This window comes from Zerene cesonia, chromosome 29, assembly GCF_012273895.1.
Source record: "Zerene cesonia ecotype Mississippi chromosome 29, Zerene_cesonia_1.1, whole genome shotgun sequence".
In the NCBI taxonomy this organism is placed as follows: Eukaryota; Metazoa; Arthropoda; class Insecta; order Lepidoptera; family Pieridae; genus Zerene; species Zerene cesonia.
The window spans coordinates 4,275,495-4,294,519 of record NC_052130.1 but is presented as its reverse complement, the minus strand read 5'-3'; the positions used below and the strand labels follow the sequence as shown (position 1 = coordinate 4,294,519).

The 19,025-nt window shown below is 32.0% G+C and overlaps 1 protein-coding gene across 1 annotated transcript in view; it reads left to right on the top strand.

The window, feature by feature from the left end:
- LOC119837834 overlaps positions 1–19,025 on the top strand; it is a 41,697-nt gene that overhangs the window by 18,308 nt on the left and 4,364 nt on the right. The window contains exons 2-5 of the mRNA XM_038363610.1: positions 13,743–14,404; positions 15,703–15,822; positions 16,652–16,850; positions 18,189–18,270. Of these exons, the coding sequence (XP_038219538.1) occupies positions 13,810–14,404; positions 15,703–15,822; positions 16,652–16,850; positions 18,189–18,270 (996 nt within the window). The 5' untranslated portion in view covers positions 13,743–13,809. The remainder of the gene's footprint in view (positions 1–13,742; positions 14,405–15,702; positions 15,823–16,651; positions 16,851–18,188; positions 18,271–19,025) is intronic.

Genomic DNA, 19,025 nt, shown 5'->3' with positions numbered 1-19,025 from the left:
GCAGTCGATTTCAACTCTGTGACGTTCCCAAAAACTAAGAAGGTTCTCATTTAACAACTTAATTTGTTTTTGGGAACGTCGATCAGAAATATATTTAAGTGACAGTAGGTACAAAGCAAGTAAGGTATTATTTCTTGTTATGATTTCCGGAATTGAAACTATAGATTTAGTTACCAATCAATTTTCATTAATTAAAGTAAATACCAAATTCTCAAGAAAATATAACAAATGATTTGTCGAAAAGTTCTGAGTAAATTCGCAGAAAGCACTTTTCATTTAATGTTTTGTTTATATTTTCGAATGGCTTAAAATAATATTGAGTTGGAGGAATTCTTAACGGAAAATTGTAATTACGTTGGATAAAAAATAATCTAGATGTCTGTTGAGATATGGTGAAATGAAACATTTAATTTATATTCTACTAATAATCCTACTATCTACTAATATTATAAATGAGAAAGTTTGTAAGTATGTGTGTGTTTGTTACCCTTTCACGCAAAAACTACTGAACCGATTGCTATGACATTTGGTACGTAGACAGCTGAACAACTGGAATAACATACAGGCAACTTTTTATCCCGATATACCTACGGGATACGGACTTACGCAGGAGAAACCGCGGGGCGCAACTAGTCATATCTATAATCGTTAGTCAAATTAAATGAAAGTTAAATAGGAAGGCTTTTATGGGTAAAAACTATAAGGGATTGATTAAAGTAAGCATTGTTTACTTCTAGGCTGTTTGAAAACGGAAGAAAATGAACTTGCAATGACAAATTTAAGTACCTATTTATAAACAGTAGTAACAAGATTTTGCCTGCGGCTTCACACGCGTTAAATTCGGGGTACTTTAATAGATATTATTATATGCATAAACTTTTCCCTTGAATCACTCTATCTATTAAAAAAAAAAAATATAATAACTACTACTGCACATACTAAAACTGAAAACAATTTTCCCATAATACTCTTACAAACAAACAATCACAAAAATGAAACTACAACGGTAGATAAACCCAACTTAACAACTAAAAGTATTACCACAGAGTATTACCTACATCAAACAAAACGGACCAATTTTTAAAAGTTTGAATAATACGTTTACACCGCGTCCAACAAACAATTTTCTATTCAAACTTGTTTACATTTCTAAAAATTTTCCAGCATTCAATTCGCGTTTCAAAATGCTTTATTTTTATAGCGAGGTAAATGGCTTCTCTCTAGACGAAGGAAGTAATTACATGACATTCACATAAACCAGACATACGTAGGTAATTGGCGTATAGACATGAAATATTATATTTCTGATTATGTCACTATGACGCTGTATGAGTGCATTGAACCCAAAGCGCATTGGAGATACATTATTAACAGAGCAACATCGCATTTCAATTAAATGTGGAAATTTCTAGACCTTTTCTCATAGAAAGCAAGGTTTATTAGGTTAATACATATTTACATAAAATGTTCCCACAAGATCTTAAGTTGTTTGATACCGTAATAAAACAAACAAACCGTATTTTGAAATTAATGGCGTGGAATTATCCGCAAAATATATAACAAATCATATTCATAATGTTTGATATTATCTAAGTAGTACCTACAACTGTTTTTATTTCGTAGAAAAATTTTATTGGCCGTGTCGTATCAAAACAATGTCTCTATTCACCTCATAAAGTCCTTTTGAACGAAAAAGATATTGTATTACAATAGCTCCTACCGAAAGTGGCCTTGTGAACCTCTGGGAAAATGCTTTGATATCTATGTATGTTTAGATTATGTGTTACAAACACCTAAATTTTCTGACTTTTATTACTCGTTATTACATAATACTGTTTATGTACTAGAAGAAAAGTCTGGTAAGTGATTTTATTTATATGGTGGTGGTGATCGTTTACCACCAAGAACCACCAGCTCAGTTACCCGCCTATGACATAAAAACTGCCATTAAGGAATATTGCGCTGAAACAAATGTTCAGTAAGTCAATCATTTATGTATATTGACACGCTCAAGTGACGTCTGCGTAGCTTTCTTCGAATTTTCACATTGTTTAAACTAGGTTATGTCTTCAAATAGCTAGTATTTGACCTGTTGCGGTGGATGGTCCTACAACGTGTGGTTGCACACGTCATACAATGTAAGTGATATATAATCAGAAAGAAACGCTTAAAGCTATATAATTTTCGAGGGCTGGTGGTTTCTAAAATTTGAATGATGTTATTGTTATATTATAATATAAACTATATCGATGAAGATGCTATGCTAGTCATCCGTCCGCAACTTCACGCGAACTACGAGAGAAAGATACATAGTCCCGCGGTTTTACTCGCATGGTTTCCGTTTCCGTAGGCAAAACTTATCTATGTCCTTTTTGGGTATTAAACTATCTTTGTACAAAACTTGTCCAACTCGGTTAGGCGTGAAGAAAAGACAGATGGAGAGAAATGAATAAGGGATGATGTAATTTTTTTATTTATATTCGTATATAAATTTCAGACAGTTTATATATTTTTGTTATTTTTGAGTCGCTACGTTTTAACAGACAGTTATAAAGTATAATGAGTATAAATAAATCAAAAGATAAGTTGATATTGTGACCTAATGTAACAATGTAATATTTTAATTTATTGACTGTATAAAATTTACATTAATGACTATTATCAAACAACAAGCAGTAAACACAAAATATCCATTTATACAAAAAAAACTAGTCTCCGGAACTGCTGGACCGACTGTCATAAAATTTTGTGTATGGGTACGAAAATCGGCCAACATCTATTTTTCAAACCCGTAAATGATAAGAGTAAGACAGAACAGCGTGTGCCGAGTCAGCTAGTATCATATAATAATACTAGCTGCACCCTGCGGTTTTACCCGCGTAAGTCCGTATCCCGTAGAAATATCGGCATAAAAGATGACTATATTATGTTATTCCAATTATCCAGCTGTCTACGTACCAAATTTCATTGCAATTGGTCCAGTAGTTTTTGCGTGAAAGAGCAACAAACACACACACATCCTTACAAACTTTCGCATTTATAATATTAGTAGGAAGTAGGATATAGTAGGAAGTAGGATAGGATGATGAACGTAATTTTGTGAAAAGTGAAAGCATAGATACAATCTCGTAAAGCAAACGGTTTTAGAGGTAACATCTCGTAATATCAAAATAGGCGACTTCCTTCTTTCCTGTTGGCATTCAATTTGTCACTTCTATTTTCTACGAACAAACTATACTAAACGGTTTACTTTCAATACTTTTATGACTTTGATAATTTACGTTCGTAACTTTCTTTGTGCGTGTATTCATGTCTATAACTTTTTATTTATTACTAGCGGTCCGCAACAGCGTCTCTCTCCATAAGATACTCCCTTGTATCTTAACAATAACGTAAAAAAAGAAAATAGCCGCATTGGTTAAGCTGTTCTCGTAATTTACGCTACGCAAAATATTTAACGATTCATTTTAATAACATAGATTTTTATCTCATAGCGGACAACTGAGCTGGTGGTGCGCATGAAGGTAAGCGATCACCAACCCCCATAAACATTTGTGGAGTTAGGGCCTCAACAAATGAATTGCCCTTTTTTAAGGATAAAGAAATGAGGGAAGTATTAACGACGAATAAAGGAATAGACTGTGAAAGGTGGACAAGAGAAAACAGGCCTCTGTATTTCTTTTCATTGTAGTGGAGTTTTATGGTATATATCGGAAAATTATATTTAGAATGGTTGAATTATGGTTTATGTATAAATAAAAGTTACTGATGTAAAAAAGAGATGTTATTGTACTATTTCGATGATATATCTTTACATATCATAATATATATTGAAAGCAACATATCCATCATAGATTTCACCGCCGAAAAACACGTAAACATATAATATTATTAAACATTTATTCCACATACTTATTCTTTTCACAGAACGGATAATGAAATCAACCCAGCACATAAAACCTATTCCCAAAGCCCATACAAATAAAGTTAATGCTGTATTTATGCCCTTGCAGACTCACCGATAGAAGATAGCAATATATGAACTCATTTGAGATAAACCTTGCGTTTTACAATGTGTATAATATTCTTTATTGAATATTACATAGTATTATCTATAATTTTGGGAGAACAGCTAAACACTTTGGTTATAAACGCTACTGTAATTAAGCATTAGTTAACATTACCTTTCAAACTCAAACTCAAAAATTAATTCATTTAATTCGACTTCTGATATAAGCAGTTTTCAGTCTTATTTTCATGTACAAGCTATATTATTGTAAAATCCATTCAGTAGATGTTTATTTGAAAGAGTAAAAATCATCCATCCATCCATACTTAAATACTTGCGCGATTATAAATATATTATCTCAACATACAAGCAATGATCAATATTCAATTATAACATCTGTATTTTTTTATAACCTTCTCGTCTTACAATTAGTTTAAAACCTCGACCTTATCTAACCCCCGACTGATTTTTCACTCACCAACTGATATATTTGCAATAGTAAACATCAAAGACAGTGATAAACAAATTTAATCAATAAAAAACGCTTTCAATGGAATAATTTAAAAATGGAATAAAATAATTTTGTTTCTTTTCAGTGTAAGAAGTCAGTGAACTTTGTAATAAATTTTATTGTTAATACGTTATTAGAGCTTGACGCATCATAATAAAACTTCATTTGTTGACAGCACAATCGCTAGGTAAGTGTTCTTTACCGTGGTTTACATTAATACAGGCTTGGAAGTTAAATATCTTGATAAAAAAGTGCTTTGACTCCTTGTTCTTGGAGTCTTTTAATTAAAGAAATTTATACTTTATATCTTATTGCTTAAATTATTCGCTTAATATGTGATGTGATGATAAAACAGCTTCATATCAGCACTATTTTTCCTCGTAAAATATAAATTTGAGATTATGTTTTTATACCCATTAGAAGAAGAGCTGTGTTTGTCGAATGTATGTTTTTTTCTTTGACACACGCTTTGAACTGGTGAGGTTGAGCTTGCGACATCATTGGGTATCTTAATAGTGAAAGTGAAACTACATTATACACCAACAATATACATTTTCCTACAAGAAAATTATGAATATTAAAACATTTAAATTTCGAATTGAGCAAAGCAAGAATTCTAGAACAATCTATAGAAGACATTATGCTATTTAGCATCGTATAGAAATATGAGGTAGGAATCCCACTTAAAATTTTCCATACGATTTCACTATTATAATCTAACAAGCATTGTGATTGGACAAAGGGTTCTTAAGGACAATTTCACGGACATGTGAACATATCGAAACGGCGCTTCGTAGAATTTTCCAGTCGCCAATACCAAGCCTATTCAATCTAAAAAACCTGATGATATATAAGTACCTGTTCATTATAAATTACAAGTTTTCCGTTTTGGGGTAAATCTGATTTGGCTATAAAAATACTTATATTTATTATATATATAACTATACAAATATCCACATTTTGATTAATATTAAACGATGCTTATATAAATTTAACCATTTCAAACAAACAATTACTCACGAATTAGTGAGACATGTGTATCTTTAAAATGCCTGTTTTCTTATATTCATATAATTATCATCATCATCATCACCCATATGTGTTCTCATTGATGAGATTAAGACCTCCATGAGGGTTTAGGTCGTATTCCTCTACGCTGGTGCAATGCTGGTTGACAGATGTCACATGTCGTTGAACTTTTTATTCTATCACATTTTTTTTTCATGTCAGAGCAACCAAAGGAGCTGATCACCTCGTCCTCACATCTTAGCTACAAAAATCAAAACGAGGCTAATAAAGCCGTCTATACGAACAATTTTAGTACTTGCCTTGAAACTCAACATTTACGTCCATCCGAATCCCTCGATTACGTCCACGTTACGTTATATTTCCCTAATAACTATTATAAAGTTCAGTGAAAGTCCCTTTAGAGCTAAAACATACAATTTTTGTTTGTCTGTCTATTTTTTGTCCACTACTAAACCTACTTCTGAAAAATATAATATTTTGAATGGCAGTATGTAACAATACAAAGTTTGTTACAAGAAACATTCATATAAGCCATTAATTCATAAATAAGTAATGATATTTTATATCGGTTACAACAAATTCATCGCTCATACTGAAATAATGGCCAATAAAAACAGATGCCACTGAACGCTGAGGAGACTAACTTAGTATGTGTTACTTATTACTGCAGTCGATCTAAAGTACTGGAAGTGTCTAGAATAAAATAAAGAATTGACGGCTTAGGCCGGATATATATTTATTTGTTTACAAAAACAAATTAATATAATGATTGTAATTTGTAAATTTTGTTTAGAAAACTAACAGACATAAGGACGCATTACGTGAATCAGCAGGAAATAAATTAGAGCTTCTATTTCATTTTGAATTTGACAAATTTATATACCAGAAACGTTTTTTTTTTACTTTTATTAACCGACTTTAAAAAAGAAGAAGGTTTTCAATTGAATTGTTGTTTTTTGTTTGCTCTTTGACCTCGGAACTTTTGGCTGGTTGAATTTCATCATCAGAATGATGATTCTTTTTTTATTTATTAGCTGGTGCCTCCCTGTGGTCCTATATAATCTTGGTCTAATTTAGACAATTCTAAGACGATTGTCTCTCATCTATTACGTATGTCAATCAAATTATTTCATAAACTCTTTTATCCATCCATTGGCATACATCTACGTTAGTAGCACTAATGTCAATTACTGAACTTTGGCTGGAGAAAGTTGTGAGGACGTGGAAACTTCCTGTCGTCATTGGTATTATTACTTTAGTTACATTTTCTAGCCCTTATTAAATTACGTGGAGCACATGATAGCAATATTTTTGACAATATGTTTGAAGCAGTGCTTAGCCAGTAGATTTCGATAGAGGTAAGATTAACCGTTAGCTAAAATTTGGAAGGTGCTTGCCACGACGTCTTCAAGCAGCAGTAAATCCATTGCGGAAAAGAGATAGAGGAAGATAAGACGTTTAGCTACCTCAAACTGAAAACTTAGAAAAAAAAAAATTTCATGGAAACGATTACAAGTATTTTTGAATGGTCATTTATTTTAAAACTTCCACTTATTCGGAATGTATTAATCCAGACTATAATCTATCTCTGAATCAAATTTCGTATACTCTTATCTTTTACTGTTACCGCGTGAAAGAGTATTTTCTTTTTTTTTTTAATTAACACAAAATAATTAATTAGCATCAACAAAATAATTAGCATCGTATGTTTTTAAATGTGTTTATTTTTCACTTACCTTACTTTAATAATAATATTCATGTATGAGTACTCGTATTTCAATTTAAAGTGACTTCATACACACATTAATCATATAAAAAATAAATAATCACAAACCGAAAGTTTTGGAACCCAATTTTCATTTAACAGAATTTACATTTACACGACTTCAAAGTGAAAAATTCACGAGCACGCAAGCAATTTAAATATGTTTCCATAATTTCGTGGTTTTTAAACAAATTAAAATCTAAGATACGCGTAGAAAGCCACGGCCGACGTCCGAAATGATTTGCATCAGCGTTTCACCGAGAAAGGGCTAAGTTACTAGCGAAAGCGGGTACAATCTATAGACATCAGACGATATAAACGTCTAATTTACAGCTTTATGTTAATTTGAATAAAATAAAAAGCCATATTTTTATTTAAGCACACCAATACCACAACATGCGCGTGCGTGTGTGCGTATGTGTCAGTTTTTGTATGTGTATTCGAGCACAAATAACATAATACCATAATTACTATAGATTCGAGCTAATTTATGTATATTTCAATACGGATCCAAATTTATGATTTATGAATTAAAGAAGGAAATCAAAATTTATGAAATATTTGTTGTGGTCTTCATTCCTTTAATTTTTTTATATTATGACTTGCCTTTTTTAAGGATATAGTAAGGATGTCAGAGTTTATAAAATGCGCGGCCAAATTGATGTCTTCAATGCCAAGGAACTAGTTAATGTGATGATTTCTTACTTACATTTTAATGACGAGCGTGTAATAGATCGCTAAAGTTTATTCATTGCATCATATTCCACACGTTTAATAGAGAAAGCCGTTGCCAATAGGTCAACAACAAAGTCAAGGCCTCCTGTTACCTTATTCCATAAGATTATATAAAACTTTTAACCCAATCTGAAGTTTATGAGTCTCGCGTGCCACGATTTAACTTATTTTACAAGTCTTAATAGTGGAATTCTTTCAAGTCTTAATAGTGGAAGTTTAATATAAATGGATATGTCATCATAATATTGTAAACGTAGTTAGATATATACAATATATAATCTATCGATGTTATCATTCTAAGATGGGTATTCGACAGGCTGGGTTAGGTTAGGTGCGGGCAATTTAAAAACTATCCAGTAATAGGAGGTCCGTGAAGCAACCAGCTCCCGTGGCCTCTTCTGAACATTGTACAAAACTGCGATATATCCGCATTATGGTCTAAATCCTAAATAGTGTGTTAAATTGCAAGCTAATGTTACGGATTAATGAATTCAAATAAAAAATGATCACATACGAAAGTAGTACAATGAATAAATCATGTTTTTGTTTGATTTATTAAAAGTTAAATCTCACCCTTTATTTCCAATGTCATTTTTTCAATATTTTTTTTATAAATACTGTATCCTATAAATAACTAATAAGACAAATACATAAATATAAATCAATTTAAAGCAATTAATGGGACTTCGTTAGGAAACCACTTACAAAACAACCACTTCAGAAATCCAGTTCCCAGACAGATTCTTAAAAGCCATTTATTGATCTTTGATTGAATGTTTCCGAAAGCTCAAATATCCGAGTAGAGGTAAATAATCTCGATTTCGAGGAATTAAGAAGATTACATTTAAATCCTACGCAGATTATCACAGATATTCAGAACTCGTGTAGGTATATATAGGATATTAAATACAAATTGAATTTATTTGTAAAAATACTCCCCGCGGCTTAGTTCGCTATAAGATGTTCAGTGAATGTGGAATTCATTTATTGGGTACAATTGAGTTGGGAATTGTAGTGATATGATAGGTTTGCGTTGGCGGGAAATTTAGATCCACTACGAGGAATAAGTATTTAGACAAGATTCGTTATTTAAAACTATTATATAACTATAACATAGTCTTCAAACTCGATAACTCCGGATTAATTTTAAAGTATTTGAACCTTTAGTCAATAGACTTTCCAGATTTTCAATTACTTTGTCCTACAAAATCTTCAACTCAAGTAGAAATAATCAATTTCTCGATAATACAAAAATTATTTGTTGTTCAATCTTCAATTTGCATCCATTATACGAGCTAAATAAATAAACAGATTTCGCTATTGTCCATTTTAAATTAACCGTAGCTAAACAGATCAATGTTTACATATTTTAATTCATTTAAATTCTTAGAAGTCAGGACTATTATGTTGAAAGATCTTCTTTTTATTAGAGTAAATTAGGCATACTCTTAAATGTGTATAAGCGAACTATGATAAGCAAAGTGTCTAAGAAATTACACCTTATTAATTAGAGGTTAAGACATCTTAATTAGGTGTACAAACGGAAAGCGAAGGGATATGAGAATTATCCGAGCTAAAGCTGAGTCAGTCGCGCACAATTCTGCAACGTCATGCTATTCTATTGAGGCGTTGTTCGATCATGTGATATGATTAATTGCAGTGGATGGTATGAAGCTTAGAGGATTTGTTCGATATTATATTCAAGCACAGTTGGTGCGTGAACTCCCTCCATTAATATAGATTAAAAATGTATTAGAGAACTTCGAAGAATTAGGTAAGTATTTCTTAGGTAATTGATAGGTAAACGCAAATGGCGGGTTGTTTTACTTTGTAGTTTGTTCTGCTATGAAATGTTAATTATATGTTAAAATTTCACACAAGGCTTTAAATCAAACTATCCGTTAGTCTTACATACGCCAATGTACTGTTTAATTTTAGTGTTAATAACATATAATACGTTACAAAATAAATTTACTTTAAATCTATATATAAAAGAAAGTGGTGTTAGTTACACTACTTATAACTCAAGAACGGATTAACTGATTTGGCTGAAAATTTGTGCACCTCTGCACAGTTTAGAAAGTTTTTATTCCGGAAATCCCACGGGAACGGGTGCATGCGAGGAAAACCCCGGGTCTATCTTTCCTGTGACTATACGGGCAAAGCCGCAGGCGGAAAGCTAGTAAATTATATTAACAAGTGACGAATATTTTTCAGATTCTTTCTTCAATTGCCTTTAAATTGTTTTAAACCGCGAGTTTTGTAAAATTATTTTGCATTCAGTATCATACTAAAGTCATAATATCTCAAATTAATTCTCCAACATGATTTTCTAATACAAGAGGCTCTTAGGCTTATTAAAATAACGTTTCATTTCACGCATAATATTATTTATGTACATATGCCTCACACGTGGTTTTGCGAGAGAAATTGAAGATGTCGTGGAGCTTTACAGAATCATAGCTATTGCTGTCAGCGCTATTGGGTTTATTAAGATATTGTATAACGCGATATATGAAGTCTTTTTAGGGTTCTACTGGATAATTTAGGGAAAAATTGCGAAAATCATTTCATTTTCGCATTTTTTCTGATGGATGTTTGTTTAAGTATTAGTATTAAGTAGGTTTTTTTATATGTTAGAATCGGTAATCGAACTGGTGGTGCACGTAATGGTAACCATAAGGTTATGAATATACATGTCAAATGTTTAATCAATAAATTTAATAATCATTGTAACATAAATAGCAGATTATTAGACTATATGTTGCATGGTAAAAACTACATCTCCTTTCTATCCTCTGGGGGGTAGAATTTATCAAAATTTCTTAGTCAATCACTGACTATTACGTTTCATGTATATTATAGACTGCTTTTCAAACAAAATAAGATACAAATGTGGCTGTTACGAAAACTAGTAAAGGAGTGACTGGTGAAACATAGGAAAATAAAGATGTAAATATTTGTAGACTATCTACGTATAAATACTATTTCCCAAGTATAGAACTATCAGCACTTAAATCCGATTTGTTCTTGAAAAGTTGAAAGCTTGTCAGTCTAGCCATATTACTCCTCTTATCTTTTGAAGTTGCACACAGAATAGCACATTCAAACATTTAACTGTTTACTTCCAACTAAGTTTAAAACAAATATTTTTACAACGAGTCTAGACGGGGAATTTACTATAAGCCAAGAGTAAAATTATTTCACCTTCCCCGCCAGTGTTGGATTAAGTTCATAATCTTATAGAAATTGGATTTTAAACTGGCTAGTATTTTTACGTTATTATCTTGTAGAAGATATATCATGTAATATTGAAGACATTAACACGGAAAATGTTCATGGGTGGTGGTAATGGCTTGCCATCAGGTGACCCACCAGCTCAGTTGCCCGCTATGACATAAAAAACAATATAAAATTTATTGTATGAGTTTGAAGGGTGATAAATGATATCTCTGTTATTTATTATATCGTATATGTAGATACTTATTTCAGTGACTGAGGTCGACAATTATGTTTTACTTAATAATTTACTAGATTTCCGCCCACGCCCACGGTTACGCCCGCATCGTCAATAGATTAAACGGTATAGCTCCGTGTTTCAATAGGATTTCCAGCGAAATAACAATCTTATGTCTTTTCTCAGGTCTTAAACTATCATTGTACCAAATTTCATACAAAACGTTTCATTGGTTTGGGCGCTAAGAAGAGGCAGATAGATAGACAATCAGAGCTACTTTCACATTTATAACATACTAGCTTTTGCCCACGGCTTCGCACTCGGCTAATTCGGAGTAAAATGTATTTCTCCCTTTTTTATGCAATGATACATATAAACCATCCTCTGGAATCACTGTATCGATACACAGACGGAGGAAAGAAACATTGTGTTATACTTATTGTGGGAGTCGAGCACGCTTCGGCACGAATTGGGCCAGCTCGCACCGGGGAAGTACCACACCCCCACAGAAAACCGGCGTGAAATAGTGGCATGCCACTGTGTTTCGTACGGTGAGTGGGGGAGCCGGAGGCCCGTTTCCTTTTCCTCACCCGTCCCAGTCCATTCCTTCTTTCCAGTCGTTAATCCTTTCCTTTTCCCTTACCCCATAAAAGCGGGCAGCGCATTCACGAAGGTACTACCTTTGCGAATGTTTATGGGCGGTGGTGATCGCTTACCATCAGGCGAACCACCAGCTCAGCTGCCCGCTATGACATAAAAAAAAAAAAAAAAAAAAAATACTATGTAGCGAAGTATCGATTATTATTGTTTCATGTGTATCTACTAACATTTTAAATAACTAAATATAAAGTACAATACTGCTTTCGTTGATATATTGTCCACATAGAATATTATTTGCTTTTTATATTATTGTGTTTTGTTTAGAGTATGCTATCGTGTATAAAAATAACATTATAATAAACACTATTTCATAAACATATCTCATTTATGTTCCAACTCATACGGTTTATTTTATGTTAATATATAATAAACGAACGGACTGGGGAGGGTGAGGAAAAGGATACAACTGTGGCTCCCCCACTCACCGAATGAAACACCAGTAGTATGCTAATAAATCACGCCCGATCTTCTATGCGCGCGTTGTATTTTTCACAGGTGCGAGCTGGTTCAATTCTTGACGAAGAATGCTCGACTCTCACATACCAAACTGTAGTCTCTCAAATAAAAGAATATTACCTAATAACAATTAAACATCAATGAATTCTAAATGTGCATTAGACTTGATAGTAAGATGAAGTCAATAGGTCGTTAAAACTTAGTACAAAGTTGGTACCAGCAATCTGTGAAAGGGAGTTATATATTCCGAGAATTAGCAAAGTTTTGCGCACATTTTCAGGAAAGCGAAATTCGCAAACCTTCTTCAAACGTTCCATAGAGTTCAATTTCGATTAGCTTTCAAAATTAATCAAATAATAAGCATGGCTGATCAAATTTTCAATACTCTCCCGGGACGAAAAAGGAATCTTACTACATTGATTGCCCGAGAACATTCATATTACAGTTCCGGGAAATACGAATAAAGTATGTTCATCAGTTCTGGATTAAATGTTTGTTTCATTCAATTTTCCTATCAGGCTGCGACAAAAAGGGTTATGGTTATCGAAGATGTATGTATGTTCGTGGCTATGTATGTCCATTTCATTGGCACGCCACATAGCCAAACCGCTGGACAGATTATAACATACTTAAGCACTAGCTTAGATATCATGATTATAGATGTCAAATTAAAGATCGTAATAATACAATAAAACATAACTCCAAGTAAACTCTGTACCAACCTTTTCCTAACCTTACCAAAGTAATTTAAATAATAGAAAAATGATTTTGAAAGTAATGTTTCCATTTAATAAAACCCCCAAAATCTAAACAAGGAACCACCTCATCCAATAAATATTTGCAAGAAAAAATTTAATTTCATTGTATTTTCTTTCTCGATTTAACCTTCACCTCAAGAATTATACACGAGATAATATTATGACATCCGCGCCGCAAAAACACTTCCACAACAATAGCGAAATATAAACGTCCCAACGATACTCGTTGTCACGAATCTCAGCCCCTAACAATACCCGGACATTTTCTCAATCACCATAACAATAGTGTGAAACCAATATAATAGCTTTATGCTTTACAATTTTCTCTAAGAAATTTAATACTCTCTTCCTCTTTGTTACAGATTTTCTCAATAAATAACGTGACAGAACGCATCATACGGTGATGAAGATTGAAATTATCAAAACAAAATGGACACGAAAAGAAATCAGAGGCCCCGCAGAACGGAATGGAGGTTCCCGGAGGGAATATTATTAGTATCATTGTATATAATTTGTTTAATTGTAAAATGCAACGCTCAGACTCTCAAAGATGATTCAAGTCATACTGAAAGTGTAACCAAAATTAATTTAGATAGTACCTTAGAATCTAACGCCTGCCATAGCTGTTCTAATAGTCAAATGGATGTAGATGTAAATAAAGATTTAAATGATAAAACAGATGAATCAGAAAGCGTAATGGGTAAATTAATAGATTCTTTAAGTACGTTTTGCGAAAAATACGTGTTTGTAAATAATACAGAACGAAGGTTAAGCGAAGTTTTGGAAAATGCAATAGATCATGCATTGACCAAGGAGAGATATGAAATCTTCGAAGGAGTGGAAATTAAATCGATTAACGTAAGCAAATCAAACGAAGTTCAGAAAGAAGATGATGCAGAAGCGAGAGCACTTTTCAGTTCATATACATATGAATACAGATTGTTCAAGAAGGTGAAAGATTTTATAGATACGCACATTCTGTCCATCAATTTACCGAAAGCAGCACGGGTGATAGGATTTAGATGTAAGTATTATTCAGATAATTATTCGAAACGCAACACACTTTGCTATTTACACTTGTGTTTACAATTTCATAAACATAAGGAAATGCACTAGCACGAAATGATACGGTCGATTGTTGGTATATCCGAGTAATAGAGGGTCACACATTGCTAATTATATATTAAACTTCGAATAACATCAAAATTTTTTTTTTAGCTTGCAAACTATTATTTACATGAATTACTTTATGATACCTACATGTCATTGTGCGAACATCAATTTATGCAGCCTTACATTTTACTCTATTATGTAAATTACTTAAACAGTTGACTGATCACAAAATAACGTAAATTTAAGTATTCAAAAATACGCGACACGTTAAAACTGACGGTGTTTAAATAACCACCAGGCCTTTTTATCTATACTCTTATAATTAAAAGCGTCATTTACCTAATCCGTATAATTAAACACCGTCGTATTAAAACCTGGGGTGATTTATATGCGGTACACGGGTAAATTATCAACGATTTACCGCCCCTATTATTTCCAAATTATAAACCTAATATCCTAAATAAATAATAATAAATCTTAAAGTTTGTATAGCCATGCAAATGAATCGCTTTCACATTAAGTATGGATCCGATTTCACTGAAATTATGTAACTAAATTGTTTCGAATTAAAGGCTCCTTCCATTAAAACACCGCACAATCGACACTGGTTTAAACTAAATTGTTTGCAAATGGACAGTTTACGTTAATCATAGTCTAATAATCCAAAGAAGACATTTAGACAGTTAAATTATGCGGGGATAAAGGGGGGAGAAGTAGAAGGAGCAAGCCCGAGCTACAAATACCAAGTTGTTATCAGCTTCGTCTCGATCTTGGGCCTGCGGAGCGCATGTTTTAATGACTGGAACAATGTTTTCACGTTGTACTAATATATGCTCTCTTAAATACTATAGCTTTTGATATTTACTCTTAAGTTATGATAAACCATAACTAAGATATGGAATTCGTGATGCACCCGGTAGCTAATGTACAAATTCAGAATTATATTTGTTACTTAAATATTTGAAAATAAGTGATGTTATATATCTATCATTAGAAGTTTTTATGTAAAAATGGAAAATCCATACAAATTCTCACGGTTGCCTAGTAGAGATGGCTTTTTGGCTTAAGGCCGCCATTTGCATACTAGTTTTAAGTTGCTTTTGTTAAGTTTATCTCTGTTTTATATTTTTGTAAGTGTGTAATAAAGAATAGATAAACGAATAAATGATTTGTAGGTTAGTTAATTTAATTTGTATGTCGTTGTTACAGCGTTTGGCCTGAAGAAATTTTTCCTCCCACTCCTAATAGGCATGCAAGTTTTCAAGAGCATCCTTCTAGCGATGTTTTTGCCCAGTATATTAGGCAGTTTCGGGAAAATCCTTGGGAAAGGTAAGGACTTTGATAACTTTTGAAATTGAATCGTTGAGAAGTTTTCGCTTTCGAGGGCTCATTAACTTTACTTTGAAACGGTATTCGGGTATTTGCAGGAACTTTGATGTGTATGTGACTTTTACATTTGTAATTTTATGTATTTAGAATTATATTTTTTTGGCTTTTTCATTCATCATTTGCTTTCAACGGTGTTGTTAATTAGTTAATAAAAGGGAAAAAGTTTTATTTGAACAAACGTTAACTGAAAGTAATAATTTCTTAACGTATCAAGAAAGTTTTATTATATTCCACTATCTGTTGAAACAATAGACTCTTCATAATATTTTGAATGAAAGCGAAAATGTCACATCTTTGTTTGTCTATCGGTCTATTGTCTCCATTTACAATATTCGTCATATTTATCAAAATTTTCTTATGCTTTTATACTACCATATTCATTCGTTTCAATATATATTCTATAATTACAATTTTTACACTTTTTATATATATAAATAATTATTGTAATATTATGTTTCTATTCGGATATTTCTTATAGCTTCAGAATTTATTTCGATTATTATATTCTACGCTCACAACATTAAAGCCATTACCAGATATATCTTATACTATTACATCTTTATCTTCGTCACCAACCGACTTCAATAAAGAAGGACACCTCATAATTTCTACTGGGCTTGAACTAATCTTTATGATTTTTTTTTTATTTAAAATCTGGTGCTTTCCGTATGGTATCATTTAAATTTGGTCTAGTTTTGATAATATGAATTACTGGCTAAGTTTTTGCAAGAATAATTATCGTTATTTTCAGTATGATTTTGTTATTCAGGCATATCTCATCTTTCCGCAACTTCGAGCCAAGCCAGCTACCCACCAGCTAATGCAGATGATCAATCTGCTTATAGTAACGATAACAAAGACTTCATGGGCTACGAAACCAACCAAGCAGGCACGTACGCGTTCGCACAGGATTACGGCAATATGGACCCTAATGACGCCAACGATCTATCTAATATTGATATGTCTAGGTAAGTGTGTTGCTTGAAAGATCATAGAGGCGTAATTGCTATAAGATAATTGGTGAACGAGAAAGGCTTATGTATGTAAATTAGGTTACTACAAAAAAGCATTTAGAAGTACTATGGTAAATCCAACTTAATATAACAATTGTTGATGGAAATGTTTATTATTTTCATATCTTTCTTAATATAGCTGTAATACGAGATAATAATATTTCTCACGAAAATGTATAATACGTTGCAAAACACAATAGACACGTACTTATTATTTATTTACATATTTTGCTTAGAATTTATTACTCGTGTATACATTATCACGTTCCACGTATATTTCAAATTATGTTCTTTTTAGTATATTCGAAATATTCTACCAAGCGATTCTGAAATTAAATAAATAGTTCTCCATTTATTAACGTTATAAATATATACTTTGACTTTGATATCCAGCTAAATAGACCATAGAACTAATCGTGATTGAATGAGTATTTTGAGTATTATAATATTAGCAATTTTCCCAACTTATATATTTTATTACATTATATATTTATTACCAACATCGTCTGCATCGTTTGATCAAGTATTCCAATAATTTTATAATACCACTCAATGCCTGTTTTCATTCTTGGTTCTCAATTGATGATATTTTACTTAAATAAATTTAAAAAAATAGTAAAGGGTTTTACGTTAGCTCGAAATGAATTCTCAGAAATATAAACTAGTGGCCACAAAATTCCCGAATAATGCTTCAATTGGTAACGACTGATACGACCAATCTGAACTCGTCAAACACAAATTGGAGGGAAATTCTACAAACAAGTATTCGATAACAAGACAATCCAATTTATTGGCAGAAATGGCTTCGTCGCGTCACTTAATTTTGGGAAATGAACAAATCGTGATTGAATTTAAACGATGTTACATGAAAGGATGTGATCAAACTGCACATTAGTTAAAAAAAAAATAAGAACACTATTTAAAAATTAAAAAAAAAAATTGAATAAAGAGCGCCAATGCTATTCCAAAATTCCTGGCTGATTAGATTGACAGCGCGGCAACTGAAAAAAAGTTATTTTTTCTCGAAGGAAATGAAAAGCAAAGCGTATCACTCAACCGCTAAATTATTTTCCCTCGGTCACCGTATATTCAATTTTGCTGCGGATAACATTCAAACTTGCGCCCTCGTGAATTATTTATTTTACTTCCGCACTACTAAATATTGATTTGTAAAAAGATAGATTGAACAGATTTGTGTAACTGTGTGCCTCATATATTGAAAATAGAATTTATTATAAAAAAAATTATCTGATAGTATTTATTCCAAATAAAACGTTATTTTGTATTTTTCAGATTCGGTGTAGGTGGACAGAAAGTATCTTACCTTCCTTCCAAAAACAGTTACTATAAGAATCAGATGGCCAACAATTATAAGGTATGTATTAAGAATACAACAAATTCAAACAATATTTTCCAATAAAAGAAAACATATGAATAAATATATCATACAAACCGTTTTCTTCGACTTCGTCCGCGTTTATGATGATTAATCGTGTTTTTGCACAAGCTTATTATTTTTTAAATTAATTTACAGTACAATGTACGTACTAGGTATTAATTATTTTAAATTAAAATGTAATTGATATCTTCTTGTCTTTTATCATTGTAAATTGTAGACCCAGGCTTCTGAAAAGCAGTTTATACTAGTTTGGCAGCGTGAGGTCACTCAAAATTTTCTATATGATTATGTTCAAATGTATTATTATTTATCTAGGATCTTTCCAATAAAAATTTTTATTGATATAATTCCTCATCTATACTAAATGCACGGAACGCTTTCCAAGTATTATAAAGTATTTTTCATTATATCACTATTTCAAAGAATCATAAACAAAAGCACCACAAAATAAAGTGAGTAAAGCGACCAACTCGGAATATTTTTAATCAAAAAAATAATAAAGTTATCTGGAATGTTCCATTCATTTTTATCAATTATTCTAGAATTTAACGTATACTTTCCTCCACTCCAAGCGATTACATACTGATGGCCTAAAAACCTAAAGGGCTTAAGGAGACCTAAATTAGTATAATTAATGGACTAACGAGGGTCCCATTAGAACCTCCTTTGAATATTAAAGATCTGATTTAATACGGGGTCTTATAATTGTGTTTAGACTTTATTTTGAGTGC